Source organism: Gallus gallus, chromosome 4 (genome assembly GCF_016699485.2).
Source record: "Gallus gallus isolate bGalGal1 chromosome 4, bGalGal1.mat.broiler.GRCg7b, whole genome shotgun sequence".
Taxonomy (NCBI): domain Eukaryota; kingdom Metazoa; phylum Chordata; class Aves; order Galliformes; family Phasianidae; genus Gallus; species Gallus gallus.
In genome coordinates, this window is record NC_052535.1 from 33,407,272 (window position 1) to 33,428,884 (window position 21,613).

General features: G+C 46.0%; 2 protein-coding genes across 2 annotated transcripts in view; one reads left to right on the plus strand and one right to left on the minus strand.

Annotated features, from left to right (window-relative positions):
* FBXW7 (F-box and WD repeat domain containing 7) overlaps window positions 1-13,663 on the minus strand; it is a 165,902-nt gene extending 152,239 nt beyond the window's left edge. The window contains exon 1 of the mRNA NM_001349722.3: window positions 13,059-13,663. The gene's annotated coding sequence lies outside the window, so the exon portion shown is untranslated. The remainder of the gene's footprint in view (window positions 1-13,058) is intronic.
* On the plus strand, window positions 13,222-14,782 carry LOC121110556 (translation initiation factor IF-2-like). Its single transcript, XM_040699837.2, has 2 exons — window positions 13,222-13,740; window positions 14,257-14,782. The coding sequence occupies exons 1-2, from the start codon at window positions 13,289-13,291 to the stop codon at window positions 14,330-14,332; spliced, it is 528 nt and encodes a 175-aa protein (XP_040555771.2). The 5' UTR covers window positions 13,222-13,288; the 3' UTR covers window positions 14,333-14,782.
* The last annotated feature ends 6,831 nt before the right edge of the window (window positions 14,783-21,613 follow it).

Below are 21,613 nucleotides of genomic sequence, written 5' to 3' on the forward strand. Positions count from 1 at the left end.
ATTCTCAGTTGAAAAACAGAACCAGACAAGGGACACACTCAGCTGAGATGCAAGGACTCATTTGGATTTCATGAACAAAAGACATGGGAAGAAGCACTTGTGTCCCTGGCTCTCAATTAAACCAAAGGCAAGTTTGAACTTAATTCCTTGGTGCTCAGCAACTTTTACTGTTCTCAGTAACCAGCTGTGACATAACTACAGCCAAACTTTTTCCAAGCAAGACCCTTAATTTGCCCTAATAAATTTAGCAATACAGTGTCAGCAACCCTTTATGAGAATTTAAGTGAAGTTTCCTCCCTCACTCACAATTTCTAAACTTGCTTCATTAACAAGTCAACTCCATTGGTTTGCAATGGGCCCCCCAAAAAAAAGAAAAGAAAAAGCAAGTTTTCATCTAGTCACCATCAGCTTTGCAAAAAAAACCCGAGGTCAATAAACCCTCTAAATTGCTATCCTTAGAATAAGGGAAATAAATTTTTACCAACAGTGAAATGCACATATTGCAGCAGTACAAAACATTAATGCAGATGATTAAGCAAAACAAGATCCAGGGGGTTAAAAAAATGTCTATCCATTATTACTCATTCTTAGAGCAGCACGGTGCCTACTGTCCTAGCGGCAAGCCACTGTAGGAGCAACCTTAAGTCATTCTTGCGCTACCGTATCTCACCTGCTTCTCTTTGTCAAGCATAATGCTAACTACCTGTTGTAACATACGGGACTACCTGAGTGAGAACAAATGAACAAGTTTTAAAGTTTCATCTTCTTCAGTTTCGCAGGGACAAGATTCCAGTCTGTTACTCTGAATGGAGTATTTGAGTTCTCAGCAAAAGTTCTTGTAACAGAATGATAATAAAACATTTGTCCTCACAGAGATACTTACCATTAGCCAAGGTTCTGTCCTTGGATGTTCAGAAAAAATAATCTGTATTTATAAAATAAACAAGCATGCTATCTAGAAAAGTGATAGCATCCCTCCCCCCTACACTGTGACTCTCCATAGCCAGCCACAAGATCATATCCATCTTGTGGAATTAAGTGCTTATTCTAACAATAACACTCCAATAGCTTGTGAAACTTCTCAATTAAATGGTTGCCAAGTAGTCTGATAAGGCACAGAAAGACAACTGATAGCTGAAACCACCAGTCAAACAACAAGTTTTGCAGTCCTCCGAGCTGCTGCCAAATAAAACATTCATCAATAAGCAGTCAAGAGGCAAACAAACTACCATTGTACTTCATAGCAAAAGTGGACAGGTAGGTAATTTTTACATAATTTTAAAATTTCAACCATTAAATTCTTCACTTAAAGCTCGTGTCGGACCTTGGAGTCTTCTGGGTGCTCCTGCACTGCTGCAGCGCTCTGGCAAAGAGAACACTGACCGCAAAGGCAGACTTGAGAAGGAGTTACACAACACCTCTCTTATTCTCTCCTGGAAACTAGATCAACATGACTTCTATAAAGTGATTAAAAGCACGTTTATATATAATGTTGCCTTAATTCAGTTATGAATCCCCATTGTGCTAATTCCCCCCGCCCATGCCTGACCAAGCTTTCAAAAAAAATTTTACACTCATACGTTCATTCGGGCTTAAAAAGATTCACACAAAAACAAGACCTCCGTAACACAACGTGCTGCCTGGTATTTGTCATCAATTGCACTTCCCAGCCTGCCAAAGGTTCAAAATTAATCCCTTCACTTCATTTCAGTTCTGCTCCCCTAACAGTGCAAAGCCAATGGAATTTATGTTCTTAAGTGACCTAAGTGTACTTGAAAGTCCTGCTCTTCAGAGATCAACGCCATGCTCTTCCAAACAAATAATTGCAAGCTTGGACTAATAAAAAGCTCCTAGTACTTCTCATTAACAATGAAAAACTGACAATCAGTTTTGTTCTGAGGCAACAAAAGTATGTCACTAAGAAGGTCGACAAACAACTCACAATACAGCAAACATTTGTGCTCACACTCCGCTTTCCACAGCTATTCCTACAACACGATGTAAGTCTATAGTTCAATGACTGCAGGACCAGACCTGAATTTAACTGAACTACTTTTACACGTATTTAACAAAATACTCATGATACAGCCTATGGCAGTGATAAAAAGTTCAAGCAGAGTTAAAATGCATCACAAGCACCTTCAGATTTGTTCATGATAGCAATCAGTTCTGATGATTTAAAAAAAAAAAAACCTAAGTTTATGACTTAAAATCTTTAAAAATTGCTGTTACGATACAAACCATTAACACGCTATTAAGACTTCAAGATATAACTTACAAGGGCTGAACATTTGTTTACTTTGCCTGGTTCAACTGTTGTAATACTAACATAGGAAATGAATTATTTATCATTTCAGAAATATCTTGCTATGTTTTTTATATAATTTTTATATAACATTATTTCATATGTATACACATGCAGACATAATCTATACCATCAAGTCACAAAGGAGTTCCTGTGATGTTCTTTACCCAGGAACAGCTATACAGGAATTGCAGTTTCCTTGAGACACGGCCAAGAATCCCTCCTTACTTTGATACCCGTCATTTCCACAGGGCCAAGCAGTTCTTCAGGAAACATCCCCCACAGCTTAAACTTCATCTCAAGCTGTTGTTCCTAGGACTGACGTCTATCTTAAAGCACCAGTAAGCAGTGGTCCTTTTCAGCAAGAAAATAAAGCGTGAGAAAATAAATGTAGAAATGTGTCTTTTTGTGGATGTACACTACTTCATCAAAAATTACTTCAGTACAGAAGAACGCACACGTGAAGAATGGTCTCTTCCAGACCAAAGACCAATTTCAAGGGACTATGGTAGAGGCAAGAGACGTGAAGAACAAAGGATAGGAGCCAAATGCAACAACTTAACTCAGCTAGTAGGAGCCACACTCAAACTAAAAGTGACCCCCAATGCAATAGCTAGCACGCCTGCAGAATTTGTTGCAGAAGGAAAAACTGGACAAGTTCAAAGAAGAGAAACTGTTCAACCTTTTCTGAAGCAACAGAAACCATCCCCATCTCAGAGATGTCCCAAGCTGAATGCAGCTCAAGTACAAAAAGTATCCAACAATATAAAAAAGATTTCCCTATGCATTCACATAGGGATATTTTTGAGATGGGCCATGTGAAGAACTGGGGAACTTCTGGGTTCCTACACAAGGCTAGAAGGAACTTCAGGGTGATTCAGAATGGCAGTAAACAGAGGGACCTCTCAGCTCACGTTTGTTCCCCATAAACTGCAGCGTACCTTGATGCATTTCTCTCATCTCGATCCAAGACTTCCTAAATCCTAAATTCAAAGGCTAAGAAAGCCTACCTGAGCAGACATGTTCTTAAACTGCCAACATTTAACTGCTTGACTTAGGGGAGTGGAATAGAGCTCATAAACTTCTCATTAACACCACATTCAGAGAAAAATCAACTATATTTGGCATTTAAGTGAGGAAAAAGTAATCTGTAAGTATTACAAAGATCATATCAACATCTTACTAAAAATATCTAGTATTACAGTGTGATAAATAAAACAATATTTACTAACATTTTAAAGGGATAGTAAATATGATTTAGAGAGAGTTGGACAAACAAGCCTTTCATCCATTACCAAGCTAGCTGGAACTACTCTTAAGAGAGTACTGTTGTAAAACCTACACAGGTTGATACGAGAGAGTGTACAGAACACAGCTTCTGGAAAGGAAACTGTGGTTTTTTTTTTTTAGGCTAGCAGAACTTCACAACAGCAGTGAACTAAGGAGAAATAATGGGAAAAATGACTTTCAAAAACCCTTCCTTGAAGTCTCAAAAGTCCTCACTGAGGAAAACGAATCTCAGTTTTTGGGGAAAAAAGTTGGTTTTATTTAGATGTCAGCAAAAAGTCATCCAAAGGAAAAGCACTAAGTGGCCTATTACCTTACAGAAAAACATTAACAGCAGAAAGTCTGTGTTCTGTACTAAAACTACTTCACTTGCTCATGTCCTGCAAGTATGAAATGGTGAAATGGCAAAAACTAACTTCAGTCAAAATTATTAACGTTAAGAGAAGGAAGTGTAAGGTCTTCAGATCACCTAACCAAACTAAGTAAAAAGGGTGATGCAAGACAGACAGTGAGCCACTGACAAGGGTAAATATACTACTCACTGACTTGAATTTTAGCAAAACACTCAGAAAATGACAGGCTCAGTCTGGACAGCCCATTAAAAAGTTCTCCCCCCCCAAAAAAAAGTTGGATGAAAACAGCAATCAAAGTAGAAACTTTGTGACATAATGCAATGTCAAAAACAGCTCAAAATGCTAATTAAACAAAAACAGTTTCAAATAAAGGTGAAAGTTGAGGAAAGCCAAGAAGCATCACGAAGATCAGGTGTGTTAACCCTAAATTAGAGAGGCCAGTGAGAAATACAATACAGGGGGAAAACTACCAATGTGGGACTTCAACTGCAGTTTTGTAACAAAATCAATTTATTCAACTAAGTTACAGGACTAACATTTCACAAGCAATGTAAGACATAGCTATGAAATTCATGATTGATACAAGATGCTTCCATAAAACAGCTGTTTAGACCCCAAAATTTGGTTCGAGGAGGAAAAAAAAAGAAGAGTCAAACTAAAATCCCAAGAGATTTTTTTTAAGGGTTATATTTTACTGAACAGCCTAATGAGCGCTAACAACTTGAAGCCTGATCTTGAAGAAAAATGAGCTAATCCAAGTTTTACATGTGAAAACTATTTGGTGGCACTCCAACACCATTCCAACAAAGCAATTCTGAAAAAGGAGTAAAAGACAAAAGTTAAGTGAATTCCATCAGGAAATCCTGATTCTCTTCTGGAAGTGGTAACTAACAGACAAAGTGGCACAGAAGTTAAACTCTCAACACTGCCGTCAGTAGAACTCTTGAAAGTTGGCATTCTTCTCTTTGGCAGCAGCCAGCACGCATACGGATAGCTCTGCTGTAGTCACAGCACATGCAGTGTGTAGCCCAGCTACCAAGCTGCAAAAAGCCTGGTGGGTCATATGGGTAGTAGAGCAACACTGGGGCAGCAGGATCAGCACGATCTGCAATGGGCAAGGTCACAGAAGCTATTAGGGCAGCAGCGAGAGCTCAGTTATTGCAGGGGAGGAGCACAGCAGAAGATCGAGGATACAAATCCATAGGAAACCGGATTTTAATAGCTCTGCCGTTCAGCAATTTGTTTCCCTTGTGTTTTACAGATTTGAATGCTAATATTTCTGCACGCTGCAGCTTTGATCACCGTGTTTAAGTGTCGCTCTACTGAATAAAAGGATTAGTTTGTCCAGATTGGCAAAGCTGTGATCACGATATGAAGAGAACTGAAGGAAGAAAAAACCTTTGAAGATCAAGTGTGCATACTTATTTTTGTAGGTTGAGCTGGAGTAGTAGCTGAAGGTGGTTTTTTTGTCACGCACATACAGTGTGAAACGTACAACAAGACTTCTTCAGATTACTACATGCTTTACAAGCATTGTTAGCTATTTCAATATGCCTTCCTGCTAAAAGGGGCAATGCCACTCTTCCCTTGCACAAAGGCTAGAAGTCCAGCAGCAGTAGCACTCACGTTGGCTGATTACCAGCTGGATTTGAGAAGCGCACAGCACAAACCACAGAAGCCAGCAAGGGGCGTGGGCAGCCAGATCTGCCCTTTTCGTTTCAGCACACCTTCCGCACCCACTTCAGCAGATCAAACCACAGATGTGAGGTTTCAGGGCACAACCCAGGGAACCCAGTAGGGCTCCCCACCAGCTGCACACTCTCACTGCATCCCATGCCAGCTCCAGCACACATCCCACGTCACACTATCAGTCTTTAGTTCCTTTCTCACTTCGTCTTGCACTGCCGGTTTTCTACCATTTTAGTTCCCTGAATTGAATCACCAGAAGTTCAGATTAAACCCAGCGCTGAGAGGATGGTGGGTAGGAGAAGCTTTTGGGGATCATCCTTTCCAACAGCAACTGATCAGGTTAAATACACTGTGACGTGACAGCCCCTGTGAAGGACAAATGAACACAACACTTCAGGTCTCCTCAACCTTTGTATGGCTGGGAAAAATATTATGAAGAGGAAATGGTTCCAATTGTAAGTTTTTTTTTCTGTTTTAGACTTCACCAGGTCGTGCCTCATGTCAGCAATTAATTTTGTTCCCACCACACTGCAGTGTAAACAAACAACAGGAGCGAGAAGGATCCAAACCTTAACATTTCTTTTGTGCCACCAAGCAAGCCTTTGTTTTTCCAGTCATTCCCAGCACCCTTCTGAAAGGTTCCCACAGCCGGTGTAAACAACACGCCAGATGAGCTGCATGACTGTGCCTACCTCCTACATCGCCGGCTCACAACGGCAGCGTGCAGTCCCCCAGCCTACAGCTGCACAGCCACCCCCGCCCTTCATGCAAGAACCCCTGCCTGTGCTCCTGAGTCACGCCGAGTGCTACCCAGTGCTCCTGCAAGGCACAGCCCAACGTCAGCGGTGCGTGAGCTGAAGTTTGACCCTCCGTGTTATTTCAAGATCAGCCCACTTCTTTTCTGCTGCATATCGGGAATTGCTCGCTTCCAAAACAGTCGGGTATAACAGCATTCAAAGGACAAATAACAAAACAATTTACAAGACTTACCATGGCAATAAGCTATAAAGCTAGGAATTCAACACAAAAACTGAAAAGAAACAGAACATCCTGAGAACAAAGAACCGTGAATGTCAGAGTTGTTTTTCTACAGCCAGCCACGTCTAAGAACCACTCCAGTTTTAGCGCTGTCTCAGGTATGTAAAACTAAGTTAAACATCTAAGTGGGCTAAGAGCTGCCACTACGAAGGTAACTGATGTGGTTAATGCAAACACTTCTGTATTCCAAGTTAGAAAACGCCAAGTTCAGACCCCTGCCTATTATAGGACCCAAGTAAGCCCACTGCCCAACTAACACAACCTTTGTAGAATCTGCTTCACATACATCTTCATTTTCCTGTAGACACAATGTGAAAGCACAGTTCCAATTTCTGCTGCGTGGCTACAAAGCCTGCACGCGTTGTTGCCATGTCTTGTGAACAAGCTGCGGCAGCAGCCCTGTCTGCCGCACAGCTGGCGATGGAAGTCCTGCCAGCTGGGAACTGAGCACAGAGCTGTGGTGCAGCTCCTAATCAGACTTGAGAGGGCACTGTCAGAAGTTGCCACCACAGACAGCATAGCAAACGCGCTGTGACAGCAGAGGCCTAACTGCAGCCTTCTACCAAAGGCACGTCACACAGGTAAGTATCCGTCCCCTTAGTGGGTACACAGAATAGCTTAAACACACAGCAGGTCACCAGTCGGGGGCAGGTGGTGAAGTAAAGCATCACAGGTTAAATCACTGTCTCCTTCGCCAAGGCAACTGCGATGCATACTGAGGTAAGAGAAAAGCAATTCCTGAACAGGGTGCCCCAACCAAAATGATTACTTCAAATTCCATCTTGCTAGACTACCCAATAAGGCCTGCTATCTAGGTACCCGGGCAATGGCACTGTTGGTGTCACAAGCTTACCGGCAGAAAAGAAAAACAGAATCAAAAACACAGTGACTTTGCCATAGGATGACTAAAAGATGCCCTCGTGATATATAAGAACCGTTACAATTGCACTCTGCAGTAAAGAAAAAAGATCCCTGTCATGTCAGTCATCCACCCACTCCACAGGGACACCTTAGATCTCAAGACATATTCATCAGTCCTGGCAATAACAGAAGAAATTGCCATGGCAAAACTGTGTTCGAAGCTACTTACACAAGGTTATCTCCTGGATCTCAGTTTCACAGCCCACTTGCACTGTGTGGAAGCCCAAAAGATCTCTTGCTTTGAGTATCACTGCATGAATTAAAATAACAAAATGCAAACTGCAAGTAGGCACACCTGGCAAACTGCACGTTCACTGACCATCTGACTCCAGCTCAAGCCACAAGTAACACCACATTGTGAAGGTACAGCATTTGGTGAGGCAACGATGTAGGCATCAGATCTTCCACAGAGACTGAAAACTGTACCAACCTACACAGGACCACACTTGCCACAAAAGATTTACAAATTATTTTCAGAAAGACAAGAATCCGAAAGTATAGGTTTGGTTATCACAATTAACTAGCTATGATCTTGAACGCAGAAGAAAATATTCTTTAAAAAAAAAAAAGAACACCACAGCTTTTATTAGGTGATGATAAAGTCAACAACAGCACGCATCCATAGAAATGCTAGGTTTTACAGTTACTGGAATAGCTAGCGAGAGACTTCTCAAGCATGAGCTACGCCACAATGCTGAAAGGCTTGCACTCGCCAGGGAACACACTGAGCTGCTTACTTTCCTAAAAAGGGAAGCTGGAAAAAAGCTCGAAACCTTTTCTTCCTCATTGGCGTCAGCTTGTGGTGTTTTGGGTTTATCATTCATTCAGTAAGGCAAGCAGCTTGTCCTGAAGTAGCCTGTTCACTTCTGAAAGCACTGCAACTGCTTTCACTCCTGCAGATATATAAGGAAATGCATTCTATCTCACAAAGCTTTTCATTTTGCACAGAAAAGAACATCCTTTCACACGCTGTTTGCAATGAGGCAGAATCCCGAATGAGTATAAGCAGATCCTGTAGGCTACGGCAGACCTAAACGTCATGTTTCACCTTCAAGAAAACATTATGAAAATTTATTCTGCAAAATGTGTGCTTCTAGAGCATTCACCGGTGTCCTCGAGAACCCAGAGCCACGGCGTGCATTAAGGACATTCTTCCAGTCAAAGAGGGCAGAGTTATGTAGTTACTGTCAACAACACACACCTTGGCTTTGCAGTTCCTGTCCTTCTGAAGTTCAAAGTAATAGCCACAGCCTACAACAACACAAAACTAAGCTGACTAACCTTAGCTGCATTAACGAGTTTGGGGATATTGCATTCGCTTTAAAATGGACTCCCAGTACTCCTCGTGAAGTTGGCTCCCCACCATCTCTTTCAAATCTCAGCTAATCCCAACAAGAGGAACACACGAGAGAAGTCCCCAGTAACTTGTATGGCTGCAAGATCTCCTCTCACGTTTCCAGCTACCCAGAGCAACATTTCCCCCTCTCAGCAGTTCCTTCAGAGAGAGGCATCAACACTGGACAAAAGAGTTAGGGAACCAGAATATAGGAACGAGATTAAAAATAATCCTAGAATGAGTGCAGATTTCTAATTTTCAAGGAGGGTCCACGCACAAAAGCAGGAACCAAGACTGATTCAACAACCCAGGATACTGCAGTAGCCATGGCCATATAAGCATGCAAGATTCATTGACAAAGACTGACAAGGAATTTAAAGGATACAATCATAATCCCTCATCCCACCGCTCCAACTCTCTCCTCTCCAGGGTGCTCTTCCAGGCCCTGAGCTCTCAGCTCCACCTCTGGGCAGCTCTCACACCCTGGTGAGGGGATGGGTGTTGTATGTAGAAACTGTTGCTTCAGCAGCAGGCCCTGCCCTCAGAGGATGAGAGGGCGAGAAGAAAGACCTGTGTCTCCAAAATACTTGCTCAAGCACCTGTAGTTCTAATCCATACTACTGAAATGTTTCCAAGAAAGAAAGCACTTGAAAACATTCATGTTTTGACCATTTTCAGTTGCCCAATCTCTGAGCAGAAGGCTTTACTCAACCTCAGCTGCCTTAGAGCTGTCCCTTTGCTGTTAACAGCTACCCATCTTCAAGCCAATAACAAACTAAATTCACCCTAGGCCAGACTGGCCATCCACCACCCATTACTATCACAGGTAACGAGGCTTCCCTCATATACAACTCCAAAGTTAGAGGCAAAACTGGCAGTAGTGCATACAGGTAGAACATCCCACACCTCTCCGTTCCAGTACCCTATTTGCAGTTGATCAAGAAAACTCAACAAATGTTGCTGGTTTGGGCAGCAGTGACCACCACTGACCATCTTGGAGGGACCCAGAAAGATGCAGAATAGCTGTGTGAGAGGAAACCTTGCTCCCACAGGTAACCTGCAACTGAACATTAACTGCTGAAATCACACCAGTATTCTGACAGTGAAAAAGCACGTACGCAAACTCCTCATCCCTCGGTGAGAAGCCAACCACCTCAGCTCACGACGCAAAGATTATTTGAGCTAAACATGTTTGTTTTGAACAATAAGAAGTATTTCACATCTCCTCTTACCAGCCAAGCTGTAGTGCCGTGCTCTCTAGCTGACGGTAACATCTTGAACATCTTGAGTTAGTAACCGAAGAAGATACCTGCTCATATCTTAAGATGTGACGTTATGGAAAAATACATTGTTTCACCCTTGTAAAAATGAGAACAATTGTTTCTCAGAGCACCAAGCAAATAAAGTGAAGAGCTACCACAGAATCAAGAGCTGTCTGTTTCAGCAAAGACGAGCAGCCTGGAAGAGAAATCGTGCACTTTTTGTCACAGTGAGCACAAGCCAGACTGAACTCAGAAATCCTTTTTATTCTGACACTGCTTAATTTTGAGGCACGTGGCCTTGTAACCTAAATTATAATATTTTTCCAAATCTGAATCGTTTTGGTTGAGCTCTCAAAAGATATCCGCTGTTTCAACAGTAAGGGAGAATGGTGAGGGGGATCGGGATCTTTTAAGCATAAACTTCAGGGATATGGGCTCCGAGTGGAAGTGCTTACTTACATAAACCATATCTGCTCGTCCCTCCAAGCCCCATTCACACGAGAGCAAGCCACCACAGGGGGCTGGATGCCCAGAACGAAGCAGCCAAAGCCACAAGGGGACAGGCATGGGCAGGGTGCCCTGGGGAAGGCAGCCAGCAGCGCACGCTGCTGCTCACACAAGGGTGACCGCAGGGCAGCGAGCCCAGCCAGCCTTCAGTTTAAGCCAGCACAGCTTCCAGAAGCACCAGTGGCTGTGCCCCCAAACCGCAAGACCAAAAATGTTGTTAACAATCGACTGACTTCTAAACCTTCATGGGTATGAGCTCTCATCAAACAAACATCTCAGGTCTCTGCTGTCACAGGTCTGCAGAAGCGATCCTGGTAAGCAGCCTCGGTCCATCCTGCGACCACGAAGAATGTGTTAGTGCAGACCCGCCCCTCAGTTTCCACAAATAACTACAGTACTTTCTATCACAGAAGAGCATTTGCAGGAGTGATTACAAGCATTTCGTGTTATCCCTTTCAGGAATTACCTGATACACACAGCTGGCATCAGAGAAAGCTCAAGCAGCTCTGCTTCAGCTCTTTGGTCTTAACAGCACTTTTCTTCCAAACATGATGCACGCAAACTCAGTCAATGTGACTGTGTTCTTAAGAGCAACAGCAAAAAGATTAAACACACTCGCTAAGAGCAGCCTGAACTTCGCACGGACTACATGACTAACGCTGACTAAAAGATGCTTGGTTCCCTTAAAGAGACAGAGCTCGGTTCAGTGACATCACCAGGCCTAAACCACCACACACGTTCCTCTCCTGAGAGCTCAGAGAAGAAATCCCACTGAAGTTCTTCTTCAAAGCAGCGCATGCATACGCAGTGGGAAGAAGCAAAGTTGATCTGACCGTCAGTCTGAAGACATAAATGACTTCTTTACCTAAAGCTCCTCTACAAGCTGATACAGATGGAACTCACACACTGCCTGATAAAGGAATGCCTCTGCTACCAAACAGATGCTGGTGCAGTAGTAGATTGTTCAGCTTGCACAAAGGAACTGCTCCGATTAGACGTAAGCTGGAATAGGAAAAATTACCTAAACCCTGAAAAAAATCATTTTAATAGCATGAGGACATATATTCTCTTGAGATACGAATGTGCCTGGAACCCCCACAAGAGCGCTGTGGGGCTGCCAACAGACAGAATGGGGCTGTTGTTAGAAACGGGATGGTGGAGCGGGAAAGGGCAAATTTAAGTCTGAAACCAGGAAGTGACACAAAAGCACATGTAGGCACCATAACGGAGCAGGGAGATGCGGTGCCTTTAGCCTCCTGTAGGTATTAAACAGCCGAAAGCACCGACCATCCCTTCAGCACTATGACTCGAAGGAAAACTCCCTTCCTGAACTCTGGCTCCTGGGGCAAGAACAGCAAAACTTCATCTAAATGGAGGCTTCGGTTCCCCCCACACACCCAGAACACACCTCTTTAAGAGTGCAATGACAACGAGGAGCTCAGGACAGGGAGATATCTTGGTCTAAAATAGACTCTTCCCATCTGCCAGAAAGTTTCGCCTCAAGAAGAAGCAGGCACACACGTGGGGCACTGCCTACCTTTGCATTCCCTTCTGCTTCCCAGGCTGGAGTGAGGAACAGGGGTCAGTGGCAAACACACAGCGGGCAGTTTGGGCAGACCTGGCTTCTGCACCTGTGTCTGAACACTGCCCAGGCAAACAAACAGCACCTGAACCGCTCTCCCATCAGCACACCAGGTGAGACAGCGGTGTACGAGATCAACTCGGGAGTAACACAACTCAGCACAGACGGACAAAACTTTCTTTCTCCAGCGAATAACAACAGTGCTATTTTCTCCATTTAAGCACAAGACACTGCACTACAACAATTTGGATTTTGTTTCTTTTTTATTATTGTTGTTTTGGGGTTTTTTGTTGTTGTTGTTTTTTTTTTCCTCTCAGAGGGAATTTATAGTCTGCAAAAATGCAAAAAAAAAAAAAGTAAAAAATAAATAACATAAAAAAGGAAAAACCACAAAAACCATCCCCACACAACGGGACGGCCCCAGATGCCGTTCCCCAGCCTCACGGGCAGATCCGGCAGGGCAGCAGGAGCACTTGTTGGTGCTTTGTGAAGAACTTCTCCACTTCTAGCTCTAGAAGCGCACGAGAACGCGGGACGCGAAGCCAGCTCCCGGCCGGCGCCTCCCCGTGCGGCTCTCGGCGCGGCGCCCCACACGAGGTGACCGCGCGCGGGGCGGCGGGGCACGGCGTGCCGCAGGACCCCCTCCCGCGCACACGAGGCGGGCCCACCGCGGGGCCCGGCCCCGCTCCCGCCGGCCGCGCTCTTTGTTCGGCGCCCCGCGCCGCGCCGCCGGACACAAAGAGCGGCGGTGCTGTGCCTCCCCCCCCCGGGTACTCACTTGTCGGGACGGGCTCCGGCGGGCTGTCCTTCGGCTGCCTCCGTGCGCGCCCGGCCGCCCGCCCGCCCGGCGGCAGGGAGGGGGCCGGCTGCCGCCCCCCGCCCCGGGGCTGCCGGCGCCGCGGGGCCCCGGGCGGCTTCGCGGGGGCGGCCGCGTCCAGCCCCGCTGCGGCGGGGCGCTGCTGGGGCCGAGCCCCGGGCTGGCTGGGCAGCGGCGCCGCCCCTCCTCACATGGGGCCGCCGCCGCCGCCCCTCGCTGCCCCCCGGGCCGGGCGCTGCGCCGCCGCCGCGGCCGGCCGGGAGGCGAGTGGCTGGGGCCGCCGCCGGCCCGCTCCCCCTCTCATGCACTCCGGGCCCGGCTGCAGCGGCGGGGGGGCCGCTAGAGGCCCAGCCGGGCGGCGGGGCGCGGCGCCGCGTCCGCTGCGCTCTGCGGCATGTGGGGGCGGCGCGGGGGGCGCCCCGGGGTCCGCTCCTCGCGGCGGCGGAGGCGGCGAGAGGGGGCGGGGAGGGCGGGCGGGCGGGCGAGAGAGAGGGAGAGAGAGAGAGGGCGAGAGAGAGAGCGAACGAGCGAGCAGCGCGGCGGCGCGCGCGGATGACAGCCGTAACCCGGCAACAGGCCCCGCCCTCTCCCCGTGGCGGCGCGGGGCGATGACGCGCGCGGAGGGCAAGGTGGAGCCGAGCAGGTAGCTCCGCGGCGGCACGGTTCAGCCCGGGACAAGGAGGCGGCGCCGCGCCGGGCGGGAGGGCCGACGGCGGCTGCGCGCGGGCCGGACACGCCCCTTCCCGCCGCGCGGGGCGGAGCGACGGGGAGCTCGGCGCGCGGGGGGCGGAGAGGGCGCGAAGCCCTTGCCCGCGCGCACGTGCGCGTGCCCCCGCCCCGCCGCCGGGGAGGAGCGCGCGTCGGCGCTGCTATGGCGACGGCCCAACGGTCGCTGAGGCGCCGTGGCGGGACGTGGGGTCTCGCGCCTGGGCGCAGCCGGGCGTTAACGCTCAGCGGTCTTTCCGTAGCGAAGCTGCACCTCTGGAACGCGGCGGAGCGTGCGCCCGCCCCGTCGGGATGCGGGGCAGTCAGGCGGAGCCCCGCAGGCACACCGTGTTGGCCTTAGGCTCCCCCCAGGCGGCTGCGGGTGCTCCGCGTGTCTCACACCGAGTTCTCAGAACGAAATAGCAATTGCAGCAATGTCTAACATCTGTGACAGGGTGGTCGTTATACGGGACCTTCACGAGCTCACTCAGTACGTGTTACGGAAGGTAGCAAGAAATGAAAGCACTTAATAACTACTCCTTGGGCGTGTGAGGCGGCCGTGCACCAGAAGCGCTCACAGCACGTGGTAAAAAAAAAAAAAAGAAAGCATCACTGGGTCGTGCTGTCATCCTAAAGCACACAGAAGAGCAAAACCCACATGGGCTGTGTGACTCACCTCTGGCACTGCCCGCCCTCTGCGTGCTGATGTGTGCCATGTCAGCCCGGCCCCGCGGCTGTGCGGGCAGACGCTGCTCTGCCCTCTGCGCCAGCCAGGCCAGAGGCTGTCTATGTCAGCGCGCTAAATGGCTTCCAATTGCCAGCTATCTTCTTCCCATCTGCTCCTCCGCTTCAGCAGCTGCTTCTGACTCCCCGTCATCCCGTGCTGGATGTTTCTTTATCCCCTTCCATAACCCTGTTTACCTGATTTTTCTCTTCCTGTGTGTCACAAACAGATGGCTGAGCTTATCTGAGTCTCCAAACTGCTCTCTTGTTATTGTTTTGTTTTGGTGGTTTTTTTTCCCCCTCCTCGTTTTAAAGCTGTTACCAGTCACGCCACTGTTGGTTTCAGCGCTGACTTTGGGCGCGGTGCCAAGGATGGGATGCTGGCAGAATTTCAATCTGCAGAGCAGGGGGGCGAGAGCCACGGCATCTCGAGAGCGGCTCAAGCGGGAGGCAGCACTTCGGGATCAGCAAAGGCGGGAGCTGCTGCCGGCACCAGGAACGTCTGCTGCCTTCTGGGCCCCTCGCTGTAAGGGAAACATCAAGGTCTTGGAGCGCGTCCAGAGAAGGGCAACGAAGCTGGTGAGGGGTCTGGAGCACAAGTCTTATGAGGAGCAGCTGAGGGAACTGGGATTGTTCAGTCTGAAGAAGAGGAGCCTCGGGGGACGCCTCATCACTCTCTACACCTACCTGAAAGGAGGTTGTGGTGAGGTGGGGTTCAGCCTCTTCTCTCAGATAACAGTGATAGGCTGAGAGAAAACGGCCTTAAGTTGCGCCAGGTGAGGTTCGAGTTGGATACGAGGAAAATTTTCTTCTCACAAAGAGGGGTGAGGCACTGGAACAGGCTGCCCAGGGAGGTGATGGAGTCACCGTCCCTGGAGGCATACAAGAACCATGAGGATGTGGCACTGAGGGAGGTGGTCAGTGGGTACGGTGGTGGTGGTGGGCTGATGTTTGGGCTACGTGAACTCAGAGCTCTTTCCCAACCTTAATGATTCTGTGATTCTTGCCTCTTTGTCACAAAGCCTCATTTGTTCTCCTGGCTTTGTTGCGGCGTTCTCCCTCTGCCCTCCAACCAAATAACAAGTTGATGCCTAGGTTAAACACATCTGGGACACCGATAGTTACAAGGGAGGGAAAGGCCTGCAGGAGGGGAGCAAAGGAAGAAGTTGGCCATCTGATCATCACAGATGCCTCGCTGAAGAAACAGAAGAATGCTACTCTGCCAGTAGTGATGATGGAGACGAGACTGGATTTAATTAAAATGTTAGGATTTTTTATTAGTCACAGATTAGAATGGTTCAGCACCCAGTCTTTAATTGAAATGTTGTCACGATTGACTCTATTTCAAAACTAGGGATAAAAATAGCAGTCGTACTGCAGATCAGTGATCTGGCAGAACTAAACAGGGAGACTGATTCTGTTGTGTGCCAGACTCCAGTGCCGTCACACATACAGTTTCAGTGAAATTTATTTTTAAAATAAAATACAGAACAGTTTTGAGCTGCACTGTATTGTTTCTAGCATATAATCCAGTGAGAACACTAAACTTTCCAGAGGTTCCTACCATGCATGTAGTAATGATGGAGCTAGAGACACACTGTACGAAGACTCGGGCTGTATACCTGCTGACTGTCAGCATGTTTTCTTCCTGTGATGTTGTTAATCTTGATGAACTACCATCTGTACAAGAGGCTGATATTAAGCTTAATGGCAAGGCTGCAATCTATCTTTTTTTTTTTTTTTTTTTTTTTGATTATGCTTAAAAGGCACCTAAGAAAAATTTCACTGGAATAAATCGAAAATTCCACGTGAACCTGGGAACTGAAAATATTACGTGCTAAAAGGCACAGAAAAAAATTGAGATGATGATCTGAAAACATTGAGTTAGCCAGGAGAGGTAGAGCATACGTCTTAGTAACGAATCTACAAGAAAATTACTAAAGAGCAAAGCCAACCCTGTACTATACCATGTCAGCTCTAAAATGGCACAAATATTAAGGCAAAATAACAAAACAAAAGGAATAAATTCAAGTACTATAATAGCTGTGATAGCCCAATGCTCAACAGTGCTTCTCAGTAGCAGATCTGGGAGTAGAGGTCTGGGAAAGAGAAGAAGTTTCCGAGATAAATAAGGCCAATTCTCACAGATGTAGCCAAATCACAGGAGCCTGTTTCCCAAGCCTCCTCCCTGACTGGGCAAAAGGAGACTACATTTACTGAAACCAACAGCAGTGAAAGTTTAGCAAATAACTATGCAGAGCCAGGATCAGATTATAAGTAAAGATAGTAAGTAAAGATAAAGGAAGATGCTGTGATGGCACCAGCTCAGAGATCTGATAGCACAGACGATCTCATCAGCAGGGAATCTCAGTCTCAAACCGAAGGTCTCGGTGAGAACACCATCCTTTGGTGCAGACATCTGCTTATAAACTTCATAGTGGTAATATCATAGAGTAGCAGTAGTATCGTATCAGAGAGGGTTTGTGAGTTCTTGTCCTGACTCAGAAGATGGCCTCATTTTGGATACTCACTGAGGCGATAAAGTGTAAGACCTTTTTTTTCCCCCTTCATTCTGTTTCTCCATATCCGCTTCTTCTGTTATAAGTACTGCGATGGTTTGACAGGAGTAACCCATAAAATAAAAGAAAGGTGAGATCAGTGAGAAGGCTAGCTGAGGACTGTCCGTATAAATACACTAGTTTTAATGATAGGATTAATTGCTTTTGCATGTCAGGCCAAAGCTCCATGCAAGTGTAAATCCAGATAAAACAGGTCTGGCATAAGTGTGCTACATATTGATATTTTGGTTGGCTTGTATTACAAGACTATTGCTGGGGTCTTTCTTTACTGTTGCACTATGTGTGTCAAACTGTATGGAACACCATTAGAGGAAAACACTGGGGTTTGTGAAATGTTTATAACAGAGCCTCAGTTTAACTTGAGCTATATAACATTGCAGGTTCAGATCTCCAATCTGAAACCTGCATGTAACTCCATCCCTACCACTGACACACCCGATGATGTGCTCAACTTCTGCACGTTCTCCAAATTCGCAACAGAACAGAAAGTCTGTCAGACCCAGCATGGTCACTACAACACAGGCAAAACAGCACTGGAATTCTGTTTAAAATGGAGTGCGCCCTGGAGAATTCAGGGCAGAAATAGCAAAGGTATTGCAGATCAATGCGCTCGCAAAACTATACTGAGCAGCACGCTCAGTTGCTCACCGCTAGCAAGCCTTTTCTTGCTGCTAGGTCTAGGTCTGAAATTAGTAACAATAAAAAGAACATTCAGATATCTCCCTAAGAGCAGCTACTCCCAGAAAAGCCACAGAGGGAGCACAGGAAATTCCCATGGGAGAGCATCCATTCCGTGCCTCTGACACGTACTAGCTGACAAAATGGTAACCTATTTATAGTGTTTGTCTAAGTATGTACTTGAAAGCCTTAGCACCTTTTCTTTATAATCTATATTTAGCAGTGGTAGTTTGGCTGTCCTGCTAAGCAAAGCAGGTTTGGTGGGAGCACATCCTAATAAGGTATTCCCCAGTACTGAAAATAACCGAAACACCGTTGTAATATTTAAATGATTTATGATACCATTAAACAGCAGTTCATTGGAAACTTCAGTGGAAACTTGTTTTCAGCAACAATAATGTTTTCTGCTACAGATCGATCTTAGTGTTGAATACCCTGAAGCCATAACAGAGCCAGAATTGTCACAAACTTCATTTCTCGTCTCCATCACCAGAGGTGGCTCCCCAGACTTTAAGATTTGTGTTTTGACTTGCATTTGAATGCCTACACTTCATCTTTATTTCAGATATGATCTGCCACTGTCCTGCTCTCCAATGTAATCAACGTTTTGTTCAGTCACATTGCTTTGGCCATCAACACTTCCTCCCTAAAACTGCTTGTTACAAAGCCGTTATTCTGTACATCTGCTCCTGAAAAACAATCTTTGCACAGATATGAAAAAGACAACTGTAGGAAGAAAAAGACTCCTGTATTCTGTTAAGGAGAACCGACCACTGGCTGTGCAAAAGGCAACACAACATTCTGATCAATTGAAGTTTCTACTTTGGATATCAATTACATGGCTCTAAAACAGCACGCCGATGTTTTAGGTAATCAGCACCTCGTCCTCCAACCTAATGAAGTCAGTGGAAAAGAGGTAAAGGCACTTTCCCAAAGCATACCTAAGAGACAGACAGCTCTCAATTTATTTGAATTAGGCTATCAGCACTACCACAGAGTGGTAACAGCATCTCATCAAAATCTAGGCTTTGGGGCTTTCCTGAGATTACATTTTGCAATCAACGTTACTGCCAAGTGAATCTAAGCCTAGAACTATATTTCAATTATTTAGCATACTTTTTGGTTAATAACTTGTTCCCTGTGCTGTTCTCTTACTTGATGGTACATTCTTACTCTCCTGTATCTAAGCAAATCAAACCTTCCTGTGACTGAGTGAAATATAATCAAGTTTCTGTAGGTGCACTCCGGAGTAAGCAGATTTCAATTTAACTCAATTTCAGCGGTAGTATTTTAATAAGAGCCAGAGAGAAAGACTAAGAGAAAAAAGAACAACTTTTAGGAAATTTAACTGTATACTAAGAAGCCAAGATGTTGCTCTTACATGGATTTGTACAACACGATCTGAAAGCGATATGGATTCAGCCTTGCGAAAGAGGAGTAACACTGCCAATTCTTAGCAATGCAATCCCAAATAATAACTGTGGTTTGACAGACATGCTTCTACCATTTCCTGGTTAGTTTCAGCTTTGATCTCAGCAGGGTGGTGAGGGCCAGGACAGGGAGGTGATTGTCCCTATCTACTCTGCTCTTGTGAGGCCCCATCTGGAGTACTGTGTCCAGGTCTGGAGCCCCCAGTACAAGAAAGACAGAGAGCTGTTGGAGAGGGTCCAGAGGAGGACCACAAAGATGATCAGGGGGCTGGAGCACCTTCCCTACAAAGACAGGCTGAGGGAGCTGGGCTTATTCAGCCTGGAGAAGAGAAGGCTACGGGGTGACCTCATTGCAGCCTTTCAGTACCTGAAGGGAGCCTATAATCAGGAAGGGAGTAAACTCTTTGAAAGGGTAGATAACAGCAGGACAAGGGGGAACGGTTTTAAGTTGAAAGAGGGAAGATTTAGGTTGGATGTTAGGGGGAAGTTCTTTACCAGGAGAGTGGCGAGGTGCTGGAACGGGCTGCCCAGAGAGGTTGTGGATGCCCCGTCCCTGGAGGTGTTCAAGGCCAGGTTGGATGGGGCCCTGGGCAACCTGGTCTCTTAAATGGGGAGGTTGGTGGCCCTGCCTGGAATAGGGGTTGGAGCTTCATGATCCTTGAGGTCCCTTCCAACCCAGGCCATTCTGTGATTCTGTGATTCTGTGAGTCTAGGCCCCTAGGAGCAATGGAAAGATAGCAAAGTTTAACATTTTATACTTACTTAGTGCTCTTTGGGATAATTTGTCAGTAAGTGAGCAATGATTTAATAGGAAACTATTCAATTATACGATGAAAAATAAATCCTGCATAGCAGGTTTAAAGCACAGGGCTACACCCTCTGGCATCCTTTAGAAAATGCGTTTTCTCATCAGATAAATCTACATCACTTCAAGTCCAAAAGCGATGAGAAACAGAAAGATTCAGCACACAGGAGCACTAAACATTGAAAGCATTTGTGTCTGAGAGCCTAACATCACAGCGAAAATTCCCAAACTTTCTTTTCAAATCCAGAACAAACAGATGCTATCTCAGGAGCCAGACTGACTGCTGTGGGCTGGTTCTTTCTTCACACTGTACTGCTACTGTAGGCAGGTGACATAACATTTACCAGTACTGTAAGAGCTAAGTAGACTCCCTGAGAAGACCCTACTTCTGCAGGTCACCACCACTTTCAGAGCCAGTGCTTTTGTTCCATGCAGGCTATATCTTACAACATAAAGTGCTTTAAAAGCTTTAATTAAAGAAGCCAGTGTGAAAGCAGTTGTTTGTAGAAGTGAGAAGCAGTCCCTGCTGCTTGAAAGAGACTCAGGATGTTCCAAAGCAGTTTTCAGAAATGTGCAAGATTTACATATGTTTGGACCTTCTTGCTGGTCTCAGCATGATAAAAGTAAAATACGTTCATAAAGAAAAAATGAACTGGTTTATAGAAACCCAACTTTTAGCCACACTATCCTTGAACATGGTTCTCATTAGCAAGGTTTTACTACAGCTTTCCCAACTAGTAGCTGCTATTCCTTTGGGTAAAATTAACTGTTGTAATCAGAGACTGTTAACCATTACCGAGATTAAATAGCTTGTCATTCAGATTTATGTAATTGGGAGAGGGAATAAGGAAGAATTCCCTTCTAGCACTTGTGGGTCAAATATTTATTGTAGCTCAGCTATTATAATGGGTTTGAACCTTGTAATAAGCTTGGAAAAAAAGCAAGACAACATAATACATCTTCTGCAGCTCCGGTCAGGTCAGTTTCTTCGCTGTTTTCATTAAGCAATGCAATGAGGCTACACATGTTATTTTGCAGGAATTACCCCTTAGCAGAAGCAGTGCCAGGAAACAACTAAACAGACAAAAATCCCTCAGCCAGAAAGCCTCCTTAATTATCATCCTCAGTGCTACTCAGAGGGCTACCGCATAATAAAACTTACCCTAATTCAGCAGGAAACCGCAAGACCCACATTATTTGTAGAAAAGATGACTAGAGTTATAATGCTGGATCAGCTGCATGAATATTAACAGTGCTGGGAGCCACGAGAGAAGCTGTTCTCAGACTTTGCAGACCTGTTCAGCACTACACTTATCAGGCCTCCCTGGAGCACGCCTAAATGATGCAAAGCGAAAACAGTTGATAGAGCTGAGGAAGAGTTCGTATCAGTTTCAGGCACTGCTGGCACTGCACCTGTGCCTGATTTAGCAGCAGATTTTATTATTATTACTATTATTATTTGTGGAGGGGGATGAAATGGTAAGAGAAAAAGCAGCATGCGTGGGCTCTGTCTGCAGCCAGGTGCACCTCCGTGTTGCTCTATTCATGGAGAGCCTGCTTTGCAGTATGGACAACCCCCTGATATGTGGTGGTTGT

Excerpts from the sequence above, each read along its gene's own strand:
- LOC121110556 (XM_040699837.2), top strand. The coding sequence starts at position 13,289 with ATGGGGCCGCCGCCGCCGCCCCTCGCTGCCCCCCGGGCCGGGCGCTGC. Across the intron at positions 13,741-14,256 it reads GGCAAGGTGGAGCCGAGCAG|GGTGGTCGTTATACGGGACC; the intron begins GTAGCTCCGCGG and ends CATCTGTGACAG.